General features: G+C 51.4%; 1 protein-coding gene across 6 annotated transcripts in view; it reads right to left on the reverse strand.

Annotated features, from left to right (window-relative positions):
- GFRA2 (GDNF family receptor alpha 2) overlaps nt 1–20,194 on the reverse strand; it is a 169,691-nt gene that overhangs the window by 68,113 nt on the left and 81,384 nt on the right. For all 6 annotated transcript variants that reach the window (XM_033227212.1, XM_033227203.1, XM_033227230.1 and 3 more), the window contains one exon: nt 18,834–18,917. In XM_033227212.1, coding sequence (XP_033083103.1) covers nt 18,834–18,917 — 84 coding nt within the window. The remainder of the gene's footprint in view (nt 1–18,833; nt 18,918–20,194) is intronic.

Here is a 20,194-nt window from a genome sequence, read left to right on the forward strand (position 1 = left end):
ATAAGGGAATTTAAAAGAGAATGACCAGCCGGGCACAGTGGTTCAGGCCTGTAATCCCAGCACTTTGGGAAGCTGAGGTAGGTGGATCAGTGGAAGCCAGGAATTCAAGACCAGCCTGGCCGAGAGAGTAAAACCCCATCTCTACTAAAAATACAAACATTAGCCGAGTGTGGTGGCAGGTGCCTATAATCCCAGCTATTCAAGAGGCTGAAGCAGGAGAATCGCTTCAACCTGGGAGGCAGAGGTTGCTGTGAGCCAAGATCGCGCCACTGCACTCCAGCCTGGGAGACAAAGCAAGACTGCGTCTCAAAAAAGAAAAAGAAAAAGAATGACCAGGGAATGAGGGAGGGCCTTTCCGAGGAGATGACATCGAGTTGAGGTAGAATGACTAAATGACGAGCAGTAATGGACCACACACACAAAAACATGGAAAGGGAATTCCAAGCAAAAGGAGGAGCAAGCACAAAGATCCTGAGACAGCTATGAGCTTGGCACATTCCTAGTCAAAACAAAGGGTAAGGTTGCCGGAGCTTCCCGGAGGAGGCAGAATTTAGAGGAAGTAGAAGTCAGAGGGACAATCAGGAGAGACCTTGGGGGGCCAGGTAAAAATTTCAGATTTTATTCTAAAATGCAAAGCGCTGGAGAGCATTAAGGAGGAAGGCACATGATCTCATTCACTGACACATGGAACTGAGGGTATATCTGAGGGTGGCAGGCAGAAAAGGAGACCAGTCACAGGTTATTGCAGTAGCAGGAAGCTAGTGGAGGCTGGGGTGGGGTGGTGACTGCAGAGAGGGCAAAAGGTGAATCCATTCTGCATATAATTTAGAGATAAAGCCAACAGGATTGCTTATATTTTGAGTGGGAGGAGAGAGAGAAATCAAGAAAATCTCTTGGGTTTTTGGCCTGAGCACCAAGTAGATGGAGATATCATCTCACGAAAAAGGAAAGACTTGGAAAGAAGAGAGGCAGAATGAAATGGACCATTCTGTTTTTGACTTAAGTTTGAGATGTCTGTCAGATGTCGAAGCGGAGATGTTGAATAGGCAGAAGGGTCCACAAGCCAGGAGTTCAGGAAAGAGGTCTGGGCTAAAGACACAAAACTTGGCATGGTTGACACTGGAGGCTGTAGAAAGTCACATAACTCAGTGAGGCTCCCTAGGTTGGGGATGAGAACAAAGAAGAGGAAGTAAGTCAGGACAGAGCTCCATTATGTTCAATGGAGGCTGGAAAGGAGTGGACCTTGAGCTGGTAGAAAACCAAGAGATGCTGATTTCATGGAAGGCAAGAGTTTCAAAAAGGAGGATGGTCAACTGACACCCCCAAATAATTAGGGGCATAAGGGTGAGCGGAGGGGCAACTCACAATGAGATGTAGAATAAATAAACTCTCAGCAGGGTTGGAAGGAAGACAGGAAGGGCAGCTAGAGAAAGGGAGGGTCCAGGAGCAGAGACTCCAGGGAGTTGCCCCTAATCCCAGTCCTCCCTGTAGGGTTAAAGCCACCATGACCATCATCACCTCCACACCTCATGCTGGATGACTGTCATCTCCACACCTCATGCTGGATGAGCATCACCTCCACACTTCATGTTGGATCTCCTCATGGGGCATCTAACCCCAGTCTGCCCTCAAGATCCATTTATTTTTTGCAACAAACACTTACAACCCACTATGTGGAAAGTAAGCCTGGATTGACGAATAAAACCACCAAGTCTCCTGCCCTCCTGGTGCTCACATTCTAGCTCAGGTGAGAGATCACAAGTAAACAAATGGAAACTTTCCTTTTTGAGTGTGGGGTCCCAGAAAAAGCAGAGACCCTGGTCCAGCAGTGGCTTGTGGGGAAGACGGAGGACCTGGCTGGGCCACTATCACAGCAAGTGTGCACAGATTGTGTAACCTCTTTGAGCCTCACTTTCCTTACCTGCAAAACTGAGATAGAATACCTACCTGCCTACACAGAGGACTACGCTAAGAAAAAAAGGGACAATGTGGATGAAAATACCCCTTACAGTTTCCAACCCTTAGTGCACAGGCAATGTTGCTTGTTTAAAAAGGTGTCACCTGACCGGGCGCAGTGGCTCACACCTGTAATCCCAGCACTTTGGGAGGCCGAAGTAGGCAGATCGCTTGAGGCCAGGAGTTCAAGACCAGCCTGGCCAACATGGTGAAACCCCATCTCTACTAAAGATATGGAAATTAGCTGGGCGTGATGGTGCGCATCTGTAATCCTAGCTACTCAGGAGGCTGAGGCACGAGAACTGCTTGAACCAGGGAGGTGGAAGTTGCAGTGAGCTGAGGGCTCTCACCACTGTACCCCAGCCTGTGTGACAGCGCGAGACTCTGTCTAAACAAAAAAATAAAAATAAAAATAAAGTGTCCCGTGGCTGGAAAGGTCCTCCCTCCCATCTCACCTCTCAGGCTACCTTCACATTACACTGCCCTGCTAAGAAAAGAAGACAGTCCCTTGTGCTCCAGCCTCTATACACTATGCTGCAAAAGATAAAACGGTCCCCAGTCTTCCCTTCATAAGCAAAAGATCTTCAGGGCTTCCTCTGCTCCATCCCAAGCAAGATCTCGGGGCATCTTCCTCCCTTCTGGGCCCCTTCACCACCGGGAGTGGGGGCCAAGAGCACCGCAACATCTAGCTGGAAGCAATACATTGGTGTTCCCATCCCCAGTAGCTAACAAGACCAATCCCAGAGTCTTGCCTCTCAGTCCTCTCAGTTGTCAATCAAAGCCCAAGGATCCAATGGGACCTGAACTCTTTGGGGAACCCTTGTCCGCTACTGCTCTGTAGGTCAGGGTGCTCACCCTCCTCAAATCATTCCTGGGAAGTCTTAGTTCAAGCTTCCTTATAATCTCAACTTTCTTTCTGAACGTTCCCCACATTCCCAGCCCCACCATGACACTGGGACCACCCAGCGCTCTCCAGGTGAACCTGCATTTTTGAAAGCAGGTTAACCCACCAAAAATCAATTTGATGAATGGCAAATACACTGAACATCAATTTGAAATAAAATCAATTTGGAACCTTTCAAACTGCATTTTATATTTTGTCAAATTTTAACCACACTTAAAATTCTTTCTCCAAGTCCTCAAATTTCAGGTTAGTCTTAATTTTGTGGTTCTGACAACTAAAAATTTCTTTCACATTCAAAGGAATTTTTTCAACCACTTTTGAGTGCCCTATTTCTTTTGAATATAGTTTTGGTATTTGGGGTTTTTTTTAAATATTTGAGGTTTTTACCGTTCTCACACCAATTCCCACAATGATGAGTTGGGTTTAATTTTGTATTTGTAACCATTAAAAACCAAATTTGAGGCATTTCATATTGATGCGATAACCTAAATCTTTCCTTAGCATTTTTTATTTGATGGTGTAGAGAATGGACACAGGAGTTGAAGCGCCCTTCATAAGCTAAACTTTTGTTTACTGATTATGAAATATGCTTTTCTCACCATAAGAAGTCCACATCAACTCATGACCCTTAGCGCCCCAAAAACTGAACATATCTTAAAATACAGCTATGAAAACCATTTGCAAAAATCTTCAAAAGCCATGAAAACCATTAAATGTCAATTTCTAAAACTATGAAAAACAATCCAAAGACTTAGTTTGGGTAAATCAATGCATTTTGTAAAATCAGCGACTCTGTTATTTAGCATCCTAATTTTGAAAGAAGTGGTCACTGGGCAGCTCATGGATGGCTGGGGGTCTCCTTTCTCCTCATCATTTCTGCCCCATCTGTCCTCCTGGGAAGTTCATGTCATCAGCTGCCCCCACTCCTCTGGAGGCTGTCACTCACCAACCCTGCCATTCCCCTCTCTCAAGAGTGACCTCACACCTGGCTCACCATCTCCGGTTCATCCCTTCCCAGGCACCATTCCTAGAGGCTTCCACGCAACAGGGACAGTTTGACTGCACAACACTCTATCTGCCTGCAGTGATCTCCTCCTGCCCTTAGCTCCCCATTGCCGTAGTCATATCCTTGACCTTGACCTTCATCAACATCCAAATCCCTGTTGAAAGGCTGACATCACACATCCCAACCTCAGGCCACCCTCTCCTCACCTTCCAGCTCCCTCTCTGGAATTCCCACTTCAGTAAACCCTTAACCTCTCCCAGACCCTGACCCACTGACCCGGCCACTTGCTCTCCCTCACCCGTCCCCCTACCCTGTCCTCAGTTCCTCCTTACCCAACCTACATTTCCCAGCCTGCACGCAACACCCTGAGCTCCTCAGCCCCTCTCCTCCTCCTCTCTTACTCCATCATAGCCAACCCCAATAACCCCCATGAAACCCAACCACCCCAACTCCATGCCGGCTCCTGAGCAGCCAAAGGTCACTAGGTAACATATACACACACACACACGCACACACACACACGGGCTGACTGGTCTCATTTTGAAGTCCCAATCTCCAGCTCCAAATGCCTTAAAGCAGCCATTTCTTGCCTTCCCCTGCTTAAGCTAATTACCTTGTGTCTTGGTCTGTTCGGGCTGCTATAACAAATAGCATAGGCTGAGTGGCTTATAAATAAATCACAGAAATTTATTTCTCATGGTTCTCAAGGCTGAAAAGTCCAAGATTGAGGTGCTGGTGGATTGAGTGTCTGGTGAGGGCTCACTTGCTCGTTCACAGACAGCCGTCTTCTGGCTGTGTCCTCCTCACTTGTCAGAAGGGCCAAGTGAGCTCTCCAGGGTCTCCTTTAGAAGGACACTAATCGCATTCACAGGGGCTCCACTCTCACGTCCTAATCACCTCCCGAAGGCCCCACTTCCTAACACCCTTGCTTTGGGGTTTAGGATTTCAACCTATAAATTTGTTGGGCAGCAGGACCAAATATTGAGACCATAGCACCTTAACTCATATTTGATGAGAAAATAGATTTGGACAGAAATGCCCTCGCCTTCTCACCCACCAGTGACCAACTTGCCTCACCTGGACACCCAGCTCCGCCTTCTCTCTGTTGGAAGAACCCAGCTCCAGCCTTGTCAAAGGCTGCCCTGCCATGCGTGCTGGTGCATGCCACAGGGATCCATCCCTCCTCACTTATTGAAGACATCACTCCTGAAATCGCCCCTTCCTGCTTACGTCCTTCAATTCCACTCTTTCTCGGGATCTTTCCCAAAAGTTACAAATGTACCACCATCATTGCTTTTCTCAAGACAGAACAAAACCAAAAGCAAAGCCTTCCCTTGACCACCGCCCAGCCCCCTATTTCACTCCTCTCCTTCCTAGCAAAGCTTGAAAGAGTAGATTTCTGGTTGCTGATTTTACCTGCTCCCTTCACATTTTCTCCTCCATCCTCCCCACATCAACATTTCAACCTCACCCTCCAAGAACGATATTCTAGCAAGATCATGGGAAATGGCAGACGGAACAGCTAGCCAAACGCCTGGGTGGGGTCCTGCCTGTGGGGTCCTCCCTAGGTGGGACCCAGGGAAGCACATGTGGCTGGAACCTTTTATTTTAAGAGTGATGAGAAACCATTGGAGGCTTTGAGACAGAGGCATGCCTCAATGTCTCTGTCGCTGAATCAGGAAGTCACTTCTCTAAACTTCACTGCCTTGACTTCTGGGTTGCATCTGACCAGGCTAACCACTTCCCCTTTCTTTCTTTTTCTTTATGTATTTATTTATTTATTTATTTATTTATTTATTTATTTATTTTTGAGACATAGTCTTACTCTGTCACCCAGGCTGGAGTGCAGTGGCATGATCACAGCTCACTGCCACCTTGACCTTGTGGGCTCAAGCAATCCTCCCACCTCAGCCTACCGGGTAGCTAGGACCACCCGCATGTGCCACCATGCCTGTCAGTTTTTGTATATTTTGTAGAGATGGGGTTTTGCTATGTTGCCCAGGTTAGTCTCGAACTCCTGGACTCAAAAGATCCGCCTGCCTCAACCTCCCAAAGTGCTGGGATTATAGGTATGAGCCACTACACCTGGCCCACTTCCCCTTTTTTGACACCTCTACTTGTCTTGGCTTCCCTGACACAGCTGACTGATTTCTCCCTCCCTCTCTGGCCCTAGTCTCAGCTGCCTTTGCTAGCTCTTCCTCCTCTACTAGATGGTGAGACCCAGCCTCGCTCTCTCCTGACTATACACCCTCGTTCCATGATGTCATGGTTCCATGGCTTTAAACACTATCTATATACTAATCACTCTCAATCCATGTATCAACCCTGACCTCTCCCCAGAACTCCAGGCCTACATCTAACTGCGTCCTTGGCACTTCCAGGGGGGAGACCTAATTGGCATCTCCACCCTAAAACGGCCAACACAGAACTCTTAATTTCTGCCCACTGAACTTCCCAATCTGTTCCTCCCCTCATCTTCTCCATCCTAGTAAATGGCATCACTGTTGTTCAAGTCTAAAATATCAAGTTATCCATAAATTCATCCCACTTCCCTTCAACTCCACCTCCAAAATATATTCCAAGCCCATGCATCCTCTCCATCTCACCTACGACCGTCTGCAGCAACCTCCTAACTGATCTCCCTGGCTCCACTCTGCTCTGTGCCCACCCCCATGATCCATCCTCCAGAGTGCAAGAGTCATCTCTTCAAACACATAGATCATACTGTGCTAGTCAACTGCCTCAATGCCTCCAGTGGTTTCTCATCACTCTTAAAATAAAAGGTTCCAGCCACATGTGCTTCCCTGGGTCCCACCCTCCACAGGCAGGACCCCACCCAGGCATTTGGCTAGCTGTTCCCTCTGCCATTTCCCTGATCTTCCCATGGCTGGATCCTTCCTGTGAGTCAGATTTTGGCATTCTCAGTCACCTCTGTCCCATCATGCTATTTTAATTCTCAGCTTGGCGTTCTTCACTATCTCACATGTCTTGTTAATTTGTTTGTTGGCTTGTTTTCTATTTTTCTCTGTCTCCAGTTAATAGAAGAACATAAACTCCATACGAGCAGCACCCGTCCGTGTTGTTCGCTGATGTATCCTCAGCACCTCGAACAAGGCAATGCCCACAGAGGGTGCTCAGCGAATATCTGGGGATAAATTCACACACCTTCCTTCGGAGCCTAAGCTCCCTGAGTTACTGCAGAACCCTCCAGACACAGGAGGCCCCAAATACACAAACCAAGTGCACTCTACTCATTCCTGTTGCTGATCAGGCAAAGATGGCCTCCCTTTTTCTAATGCCCCTCCCTGTTCACCCTTGAGCCCTCTTTCCATGGCTCCCCTAAGAGGATGAACAGGGGGCTGGAGGGTCATTCCTCTGATGGTCGGAGCTGATGCTGTTCTGAGCCACTCTGGCCCCTCGCTCCCTGTCCCCTCTTCCCTTCCTTCCCTATCCCTTCAGACAGAAGGCCACTGCCAAAAACCCACAGCCACTCCCACACACTGACACGCACACACACAAAACACCACACACACACACCACCCCGTACACTACCCCATACACATGTACACACACACCTACACACACCACACACCACACACTACACTACCCCATACACATGTACACACACCACACAACACACCATACACTACCCCATACACACATACACACCACACATCACACACCTCACCCCATACACTACTCCATACACACCGACACACACACCACACACAACACCCCATACACTACCCCATACACACCTACACACACGCCACACACACCACATACACACTATATACACTACCCCATACACACCTACACACACAACACACCATACACTACCCTATACACACCAACACACATCTATACACACACCACACTCCCTATGCTATCCCATACACACCTACACACACCACACACACATCCCATATACTACCCCGTACACACGTACACACACACACCACATACAAAACACCCCATACACTACCCCATACACTCCTACACACATGCCACACACACCACATACACACTATATACACTACCCCATACACACCTACACACACAACACACCATACACTACCCCATACACACTAACACACATCTATACACATACCACCCTCCCTACGCTACCCATACACACCTACACACACCACACACACGACATCCCATATACTACCCCATACACACGCACACACACACCCATACACAAAACACCATACACTACCCCATACACTCCTACACACACACACTATATACACTATCCTACACACACACACACAACACACCATATACTACCCCATACCCACACACATCTATACACACACCACTCCATATGCTACCCCATACACAACTACACACACACCACACACAATACCCCATACACTACCCCATACACACGTACACACACACCACACACACTATATACACTATCCCATACACACCTACACACATATACCATACACTACCCCATACACACGTACACACACACCTATACACACACCACACCCCATAAACCACCCAATACACATGTACACACACACCACACACAACACCCCATACACACTAACACACACACCACACACACACTATATACACTACCCCATACACTCCTACACACACCATACACTACCCCATACACTCCTATACACACACCACACACACTATATACACTACCCCATACACACTGACACACAAATACACCATACACTACCCCATACACACGTACACACACACCTATGCACACCACACCCCATACGCTACCCTATACACACGTACACACATACCACACACGACACCCCATACACTACCCCATACACACGTACACACACACCTACACACACCACACACCACACACTATATACACTATCCCATACACATGTACACACACCACACACACAACACACCACACACAACACCCCATACACTACCCCATACACAGCTACACACATACACCTACATACACACACCACACACAACACCCCATACACTACCTCACACACACCTACACTACCTCACACACACACCACACATACCACACACCTACACACACACACCACCCCACATATACATCACCCTACACACATCTACATACACACCATACAACACCACACATCCCATACACTACCCCATATACACCTGCACCCCATACACACCTACACATGCCATACACACAACACCCCATACACTACCCCATACACACCTACATACACACCATGCACCAATAAACACACCACCCCACACAAACCACACCGCACACCTACATACCAGACAATACCACACACACACCAGCCCATACACTACCTCACACACACCACCCCACATATACATCACCCTACACACATCTACATACACACCATACAACACCACACATCCCATACACTACCCCATATACACCTGCACCCCATACACACCTACACATGCCATACACACAACACCCCATACACTACCCCATACACACCTACATACACACCATGCACCAATAAACACACCACCCCACACAAACCACACCGCACACCTACATACCAGACAATACCACACACACCAGCCCATACACTACCTCACACACACCACCCCACATATACATCACCCTACACACATCTACATACACACCATACAACACCACACATCCCATACACTACCCCATATACACCTGCACCCCATACACACCTACACCCATACACACACCACACCCCATACACTACCCCATACACACCTACATACACACCATGCACCAATAAACACACCACCCCACACAAACCACACCGCACACCTACATACCAGACAATACCACACACACACCAGCCCATACACTACCTCACACACACCACCCCACATACCTAGACACATAGTACACATACATACCACACACACACTCCATACACTACTGCATACACACCTACACACACCCCTACACACACATCACCACACACAACACCCCATACATCACCCTATACACACCTACACACACAACACACACAACACCCCACACATACACCACCCACACACACATACCACACACACCACACATAACACCCCATACATTACCCTATACACATCTACACACACCCTTACACACACCACACACCTACACATACACCACCCCCACACACACATACCACACACCACCACACATAACACCCCATACGTTACCCTATACATCTACACACACCCTTACACCACACACCTACACCACCCCACACATACACCACCCCCACACCTACATACATACACACCCTACACACCACCACCCCACACACACCTATGTACACACCATACAAAACACCCTATACACTACCTCACACATCCACACATCACCCCACACACACCTACACACACACTACACATACACACCACATACACAACAGCCCATACACTACCCCCCATACACACCTACACACACACCTATGCACACACACCTACACACACACCATCCTACACATATACCACCCCACACACACATACATACACACCACACACACAACCCACACACTACCTCAAACACCTACACAACACATTATCCCACACATATACCACTCCACACTACACCCACACACACCTCGTACACTACCTCATACATACCTACACCATACACCACCCCACACATACACCACCCCACACGCCTACACACGCAACACACACAACACCCCATACTCATACACATCTACATACACACCACCTCACACCTACACACTACACACACCCCATACACTACCTTACACACACCTACACACACACCACCATACATACACACCACCCATATTACTTCACACACAGCCCTACACACACAAACCGCCCACCCATGCACTCCACACACACCTCATGCACATCCCACCTACGCACACCCTGTCCCACACAATCACACACACCAGCACACATACATTACCCCACATCCACACACGCTAACACATACCTACACACACAAACACCTACACACACTCCACCACTGACACACATACATTACCTCAAACACATACTACATACCACAACCTACATACATCAACACATACATTGCACACACACTGCCATGCACAATACCACCACACACACATCACAGGCACTCCATACACTATCTCACACACCCCACGCACACCACTACAGACACACACACCACCTCACACCACCACACACGCATCCATACACACACACAAACACAGACATCACCACCTACACATATCACCATGCCCACACACACCACCTCACACACATCACATAAACACACCACTACACACACACCACTGCCTATATATATCTACCATCTCCACACACACACACACACCCCCTCTCTCACACACCACATGCATATGCCATGCATACTCACACTCTCCACACACCAGACACACACACGTGTTCCCATCACACAATGACCCCCTCTCGCTGTTGCTCACCGTGCACAGCATGGGGTTACAGGAGCCTGCAGGCACAGGTTGGAGGGGAGTGCCCAGGGCAGGTGCTCACATCCTGTTTTCTGAGCCGGAGCGAGTGCAGTTGATGGCGAAGCCAGGGCGTGCTCAGGGAGCGCAGAGCCCCACCAGCGCCGTCTCAGGAGCAGCACCGAGCAGAGGCATCTGGCCAAGAGCTGCCCCGCACCCCAGCCGCTGGCGGGGCCTGCCCCACACATGGAAGGAGAAGCAGGCAGGTGGCTCCCTGGAAGATGTTATTTGGAGGGTACCAGAAAATACCTTCATCCAGCAATATCTCACTTCAACCGCAGCACCTGAAATACTCCCATGAAAGAGGCTTTGGTTGTGGAAGGGGGCGCTACATTTTGTTCTCTCCTGGTCTTTCTCACAGCAACTTCTTACTTGGACACAAAGGCAACCAAAGATGAAGTCACCAACACCCTGCTCACACCTTAGTGCCGGCAAATCCTTCTACCCACTGACAAGAGCCTGAGGTCACTGGCGTTGACAGAGAGAGAGAGCAGATGAAAACAGAAGAGAGAAAATGTCGATCCCTCCAGCTTTGGCACCTGTGGAAATGGAAGCTGCCTTCCTCCTGGCGGCCCCAAGCACCATGAGAGCCATTCAGTCACCTGTCTTCACCACCTGACAGTCCACCTCTCCCTGTCCCCACAGCCCCCGCTCTCTTGCACCCCACACCCACTCCCTGGCCATCAGATGAATTCTCCCTGAAAGGGGAGGTGTCAGAGGTGACAGAGCTGCAGCTAAAGCCCAATTTTCGTTGACACTCAGAGCCTCTGACAGCTGTTAGAAGAAGAATGTGATTTTGAAATTTAAATAACACACTTCTGCATTCGGCTCAGGGAGACAACCTGAGGATAAGCAGTTTATCGCCCGAGCCACCGCGAAGGGGGCAGGGAGAGCTGCTGCTCTGCTGTTCTTCCGGTTCTTCCCTGCCCTCAGCCCCGTGCCCCCATCTCATCACAGGGTGGCCTCGGAAGGGGGTCTCTGAGAGGCACCAGCCCGACCTGCTGAAACATTAAAGCCTCACCCTGTATTCTTTGGCTCAGCAGCCCAAGGAGAGGAGGGGGTGCCCGCACAAAGGCTAGGTCTCCTGCCCCCAGGCCTGGGGTGCACAGAGGGAGCCAACCCCGGGAAGGCAAGGGGCTTCCCTAGACACCTGGCCGAGCAAAGCCGGGTCCAATCCTCCCCCAGCCCCCACCAGGGCCACAGGGGGTCTTCCTGGGGACTGACTTTTGAGCCCAGGGATAAGTCTCTCCCCACACCAAGGGCAGACCAACTCCTCCCTAGGGACCCGAGCTCCCTAATCAGGCAGTCATCCTGAGTTCTGCCACGGAGAAGTCCTGGGCTGGAGCACCCCAGAGAGGCCACTGTCCTGTCTGCCACAAGGATCCTTGTTCATTGTCCCCTGAGCCCCCAAGCTCAAAGACTTGGGGTTCCTTCATCTCCCCAGGCTCAGCCAGGCCTCCCAGCCATGATGCCACCAGGAACACCATTCCCACATCGCACTTTCTCCTCTTACAAGACTTCCCTGATTTCCCCAGTCATTGCTGGTTGCTGCCTCCCCTGAACTCTTGGGGCAGCACTTGGTCTACACTGCTACTGAAAAGAAGCCACTTAGGGAGTCCCTAAGTGAGTATCTGCCTGTTGCACCACACAGTGAGGACACGGGTCTGATTCTCTTACAGCAGTGGTTGACCATCTCCAGAACACACGAAGCACTCGGTATTTACTGAACAAAACATGTTCCTCTGAGGTCTGGCCCCAGCCCTGCCCCAGCCCTGCCCCTGCCCTGCCCTGCCCTGCCTTGCCCTGTCCCTTCCATGAGCAATTCCTGCACACCCCGGCCAGGACCCGCCCCTTCTCAATGCCCCAGATACTCCTAAGATGTCACACACACGTGACACCTCACAATTGCTTAGCACCTCTCGCAAAGCCATCAGCTCCCTCCAGTCCGCAAATAGTGATACCCTTCGCCAGCACTTAGGGTGCTCCTGTGTCCCGGCACGCTGAGTGCCAATGCTTGCAGGGCAGCTGGACTGCTCCATCTTGCAGATAAGAAACATGAGGTTCAGGGGGTCCAGTGAGCTCTCACAGTAGGGTAAGGCCAGGATTCAAAACGAGGACTAGCCGGTCTCAAAGTCCACATTCCAGCCGTGATGCCAGGATCCTCGGTGGCCGTGTATTAGATACAAAGGACAGTGTCACACACACAGAGGACAAAGAGGGTGATGGCTGCACAGGACACAGAGACCAACACATACAATCACACACATGCCCCCAACACGTGGAAGCGAGCACCATGATAAAGGACAAAGTGCTGTGGCACCAGGGGATGGTGGTGGTCACCTCTCAGAGGCTGTATGCAAGGCTTCTTGGCAAGGGGTAGCGTTTGAGTGCTAGTTCCCTCTTCTCCTGAGCCCGCCCTCCAACAAGGACCACAGGAGCATCTAACAAGAACATCCCTGGCCCTCTCCAGGCTCCAACCAAGCAAGATGGCCCACCCCAGACACATGCTGGCCAACCATGATAGACACTGCCATCTCTTCCACCTCCAGTCCACAAAGGCTACTGAGTCCAGGCCACTCACCAGCCTCTATCTGTCACAGCACAGCACGTGATGGCCGTCCCCACCCAAGACTCCCTCTGAGCCTCAGGGGCCCATTGCTCTCTGGAAATCACCTGATCACCTCTACTCCAGTCACCACCAAGCACTATCCCAGCGTGAAAGGCGGCCTCGCATCAGCAAAGGCACGCACAGTTTCCAGAATGCCGGGCTCTAGGCTGGCCCAGCCACAACCTGCCACTGGACCTTGGAGAAACCAGTCCATACTAATGTTGTAAAAGCTAACACAGCTTAGAGCAGCATGCCAGGCTCAGGCCAAGCACTCACCCGCACTATCTCATTTAGTCCTAACAAAAATTCTCAGAGGTAGGTGTTGCCATTGGCCCCAGGTTGGGCAAGAGAACAGGACTGGGGCTTAGAGGAGAAGTGCTTCAGAGGTGGGACGGGGATTGGAATCCCATCGACATGTGTGCCGTCCCTCTGAGCCTCAGTTTCCCCTTCTGTCAGGTGAAGGGGTGGGCCTCCATAATCCCTAAATTCCCTTCCAGCTTCAGAAAGGATGCCACATGCCCAAGCCTCTAGCCACACTTGCACAGCATGGCCAGACCCCGGAGCCCCTGCCCCTCACGAGAATGCAGACACAGCGCCTAATGACAGTCAAGGCCATCTGCCCACTTCTCCCCGTCCCTTAGGCATGGCCCCAGTATTGGTGAGGACGCCTCTGCCCAACCCGCCCAGTCCTCTTCATCACCACTTTGACGTCCACCCACCTCTATCTAGTTCTACAGGCCCACATCCCTGCTGGCTCCACACCACCCTTCCAGGTCCTCCTTCCCTCTGCAACCTCTCTCTTCCTGAAAGATCTCTTCCTTTTTTTCCACCTTGGTTCCACCCTCTCCTGCCTCCCCAGGTGAAATCAGCTGGGATTCAGCAGTCACAGGGTCATGGAGCCTGGGGATGAGGAGGATGCTCCACTTCACCTCCTCAACCCCTGCACCCACCTAAACAACCTCTGCCTCCACTGAGCACCTCAGGCAGACAGAAGATGACCCACTGCGCCAAAGCTGGCTCAGTTCCTGATGCGCCGTGGGCACTTTGCCGACATCCCTTCCCACCGAACCCTCTTAGGGCATCACACGTCCATCTTACAGATGTAGGCACCACAGCTCAAAAATGCCATAGTGAGCCGCAAGATCACACACCCCTAAAAGGCCTAGTCAGAATTCGAACCCAGGACTGTCTGGCTCAAGGCCCGCGCTCTTCCAGGCACCTCCCTAAATACTGTCTCACGCTTTCAAGGGCAGTTTGAATTGCTAGGAACAGGACAAAACTCACTTCTCCATGAAATCTCTTCCCACATACAAGGGGAGGGTAGGACATGTGGACATGTCTAACATCACTGTCGCTGTGACTCAGATCACAGCCACACTGCTCCCTACCTGGTCCTGGACTCAGGACTCGCTGACCCACCGCTGAGTCCAGGGTCTGTCAGGCAGCACTGGGCAGAGAGGACGGAAGAAGCTGCCCTTCTCCAAGGCTTCTGGACATTGGAGGGTGCTGCAGGAATCCTGGCAGCTTTCTTTGCAACAGAATCCCAGTATGAGTTTCCGAGAACCCCAACAGAAAAAGATGAGGAAGAACAGACATTCCAGGAGGCCCCTATAACGGAGCCCTGAATTCACAGACAGGAGCTGGTAAACAGATAGTAGCAACTGAGTCCCAAAGACACAGGGGCATCCTCCCTGGTGTCCCACCTGGAGATCGTATAGACCAGAAGCAGCCACCAAGACTCCATGCCTCCCTCCCTACCCACAGTCTTTCCACACAAAGAAGTGGAGGGGGCAGCATGCAGGCAATATGAGTCGGGGTGGGGAGGGGCTTCCCACAGGATTTCGTGCAATCCTGCGGGGTGACAGCCTTTTAATGCCAAAGTTCTAGCGCAGGTTCTTGGTTACTCACAACAAGACTTTGCAGCCAGCGTACCACACACAGATGGGGGATATGTGTGCCCGGATATTGACAAGCAGGAGGCTCGTGATGGCCTGAGCACTAAGCTGGTCTGCTCACCCTGCCACATCACCATTTTCTGTGTGCCTTGATGGGACAAAGGTTGGGAAGCACTGCTCCAAGCTCATGTCCTCATTCAGACACAAGATCTGGCACATGAAATGAGCCTGCCCAAGACCCTACAGGTGATCTATGGTGGGAACTGCACTGGAACCGCCTCCCAGCTCCCGTTCTCGCCTCCTTTCTGCTGAGCTCCTCACCATGGCCAGCTTGGTTTCTTTTGTGTGTGTGTTTTGGGAGGTTTTTTTGAGACAGGGTCTCACTCTGTCGACCAGGCTAGAATGCAGTGGTGTCATCATGGTTCACTGCAGCTTCAAACTCTTGGGCTCAGGCAATCCTCCCACCTTGGCCTCCACAAGTGCTGAAATTAGAGGCAGGTGTGAGCCACTGTGCCCAGCCCCAGCTTGGTCTCTTTGTAGCAGGGCCAGGGCCTCCCTATTCAACTACGTGCCCAAGTCTCCCCAGACAGAGCTGCCTACTTACCTACCCCTAAGGCTTCTCTGGGTGGAGCTGAGTCAGCAGAGGCAATGAGGAGGGACCGGCACAGTCCCCAAAGCCCAGCCCTCATGGCAGGGAGTGGTCCCTGGAGCAGTGTTGCGTAGAAACCCAGAGGTGCATAGGGCCCAGTTATCTCTGGGCAGCAGGTGAAAGCGGGCTGATTCAGTGAGCTGCAGACCTAGTAATTTCCTCATTTGTCTTGTCAACATCCTGTCCCCCAGAGTGTCAAGTCCATTACGTAAAGATTTTCTGCTAGGAAGGTATTTAAGTGTGAGTCCAAGGAGCAGCAGGGGCTTGGGCTAAGGTGAGGATCTCTGCGCTTCAACATCCAGGAGCAAGTCAAAGCTATTTATTACTGGAGAGAAGCTCAGTGTCACCTGTGCACGCAGTAGTCATCTGCCAGTACCTGAGCTTCACACAGAGTAGAACGTGGGTGCATATGGGGGCCACCAGGGCGTGCCCACTATAGCATCCACAGGCTAATGGCGTCTTCAACCTGCTTCTGAGCCCCAGAGCACTGCCTCAGAAGGAATGGTCCGAAGTGGATTTCCATGCAAAACTCATCAGGAAATGTAAGAATCAGAATGCCTGTGCAGTAAAGACTCTCAGTCAACCCCATCCAGTCCAGCCCTTGGCCAAGACTTACCATAGAGCTGCCATGGTGCCCACAGGCAAGGCCAGCATGGAAGCTGCTCTGAGCTCAGAGCCTCTGTTATGATCCCACTGGGGCAGGGGGGTTATGATGCTGAGAGCCCAGGGCAAGGTGCTCAACACAGCTGACTTTGAGGTCTCCACTCCATTCACCACCACCCCAACCACCACCAGCGCCCAATGCCATGCCCAGACGGCTACCCCCTGGCCAATACCTCCCTTCCTGGGCATCCAAGATTTCTCCCACCAGGGACACGTGTATCATCCCTGTTTCAATCTCCTAGAGCGTGCTTTCTCCACGGGATGGAAGGGCTTCACCTCAAGGGAGCAAAAGCTGGTTCTTGAGTGGGCAAAAAGGAAAAGAAAAAGGAGATCTTAAAATGGCTTATGGTCCTCCAAAACCCAAACCTTCGAGACAAAATGTTATTCCTTGGTATTTAATCTCTCTAGTTAGGAAGAATTATTTTTTCTCCCCAGCAAACAACAATGAAAAAAAAAGAATGGTTGAGAAACATGGCCCTGGAGAGTTCTTTATTTGAAAGGGCTTAAGGCCCCACTGGAAATGCTTTCAGCTCACGGTTTACAGCAGTGCTTCTCAACTGGCAGTGACTGTGCCCCTGAAGGGACATGTGGCCCTGTCTGGAGACATCTTTGTTGTCACAGCTTGCAAGAGCACTGCTGGAATGCAGTGGGGCCAGGGACGTTGCTAAACATCCTCAGACTCACAGGACGGCTCCTCCCACAAGAAAGAATTACCCAGGCCAAAATGTCAATAGTGCTGCTGTTGAAAACCCTGCTCTGCCATAGAAACTCCAGAAGATTTCAAAGACTGCCACAAAACTGCCTGTAAACCAGATTTCCTGTGCTCAAAGATCCCTGAGAACAAGTCCCACTCTGGCCACCCCCGGAGCATCAGTCTCCACCAATCCCTAGAGGAGCTCACCCCCCACCCCCACAGAGCACTCCCAAGACCGGAAGCCCCTCCCTAGCGCCCAGGCAGGGTGGGCTGCCCTGGGCCCAGCGTCTCCCAGATGCCACAGAGAACAAAGCCAAGAAGAAAGACCCCCAGAGCTCACCTGGCCCCTACATGTGGAGCCTGGCAGACAAAGCTAGAACCCAATGCAGACTGTATCACCTCCCAGGGTGGACGGCACAGGGGGTGGCCTGAGGACCAGAGCGACTCCTGCAGACACTTCCCTTCATGTGGTTCAAGAAACAGAGCCCTCAAGAGCAAGGGAAAACCCAGGGCAGAACAAATCATCATAGGACCAGTAACACCAAGCCACAGCTGACGCTGACTGATGCAGCGTGCTGAGCACTTCACCACCCACTGACCCACTTAGACCTCACGGCAATCCAATGAGGTAAGGACGGTACTCTCCCATCACAACTGAGGAAACCAAGGCCCAGACAGGGTAAGCAACATGACCAAGTGGAAGGGTTCCAAAGCAGGAGAGCCAGGGAACTGGAAAGAGGGAACAAGGGTAAGATAGAAGGGTGACACCAGGTTCCAGATTCAAGCCCTACCCCATGACAGCCAGCTGACCAGACAATTTCCATCAACACCTTGCTCCACACAAGCACCCAGGGAGGTGGGCATCGTGTTCTTTACAGAGGAGGAACTGAGGCTCAGAACTGTTAAGGGCGAGTTGATGGGCAGCAGGGCCATCATCAGATGCCAGGACGCCTGTCCAAGCCCAGTGCTCCATCTGCCACGCCACAGGGACAAGAGGAGAACTGGCCAAGTCCCAGTGCGAGCTCACTTACCTGAGAAGATTGAAGCAAGCCTGAAGATGTCCGAGAGGCGGGAGGTCACCGGCTCATAGGGGGAGGCTTCGTAAAACTCCTCACCTGCAAGACAAAACAGGCATCAGACACAGGTTTCTCCGGGCCAGAGTGCTGCCGGCACTTAGCAACTCTGCCGGAGGAAAGCTCTCTAACAGGGGAAAGCTCGTGCCACCCAGGGGATAAGACACAGAGCAGCCCTTCCCAAAGTGAAGAGTGCAGGACCAGAGCACGTTAGCAACGAAATGTTTGCGTTTCACCTAGGCAGGTCTGTCTCCCAACTAGAGGAGAAGCTCCCTGACAGCAGCTCAGAACTGCCTGACACTTCTCTCTTGTGACCACACTGCATGGCCAACCCCCTTGGAAGAACTTCCAGGTACGTCTGGGGGAAGTGGGGCAATGCTGGCCCACGTAAAGCCAGGTATCAATCGCAGGATTTGAAGTCAAAGGGTTCTCCATGACCATTCCCCATTTCACAACAGAGGGCTCTGAGGTGGCCCAGAGAGGTGAAGAAATCTGCCTGAGATCACACAGCTACTCCTGGAAGGGCCAGAGTTAGACTCTGCTGTCCTGGCCCTCCCACCAGCATCCTTTCCCATCACACCATGCCAGCTCCACCCATCACACCATGCCAGCTCCGCCCAGGTCACTGAGGACGACAGAATTTCCTCTCTGCCTCCCATCGTGTCGCCAGGAGAATCTTGCTGGAGGGGCTGAAATTCCGCTCAGTGGGTGATCTGATCCCCAGCTTCAGTCTGCGTGACCCCTCTCCCGCAGGGCCCTCCTGTCTTCCCCACCACCTGCAGGTCCTTGGACCTTTCCTTGAGGCTTTGGTTGCCTCGGGGGCTCAGGAATGGAAACGCAAGTGAGTGACAGGAGATGGATGGCCCAGGGCTCCCCTTAAGACCCCACCACTGTGTCAGGAATCCCACCCTCCTCTGCTAAGGCCTCAGCAGGAAAGAAAATAGCCTCTTGAGATGGTACCAGCGAGGGGAAATTGACGGCTCATCACTCATCCTGCGCGTGTGTGCGTGTGTTGTGTGTGTGTGTGTAGTGAGAAGCAGGGCACAGGTGATGACCCACAGCCTCACACACTCATTTCACATCCAGGCAGGAGGGCCCAGTGCCCAGGCAGGCACCCTCTGCCTTGGAGTGAGCACAGGTGGGGCAGCCTCTTCAGGGCTACCTGCAGCAAGGTATCACGGATCTGAAAGGGGCTTTGCAACCCCTCTGCATGTGGTCACCCAGAGGCTGGAAGTGGAGACTCAACTAGCCCCCTGCAGGCTCACCGAGCAAGGAGGCTGCCTGTTATGCCCGGCAGACCCCTAGGAAAAGGGACAGCC

Source organism: Trachypithecus francoisi, unplaced genomic scaffold, assembly GCF_009764315.1.
Source record: "Trachypithecus francoisi isolate TF-2019V2 unplaced genomic scaffold, Tfra_2.0 Contig01440, whole genome shotgun sequence".
Lineage (NCBI taxonomy): Eukaryota > Metazoa > Chordata > Mammalia > Primates > Cercopithecidae > Trachypithecus > Trachypithecus francoisi.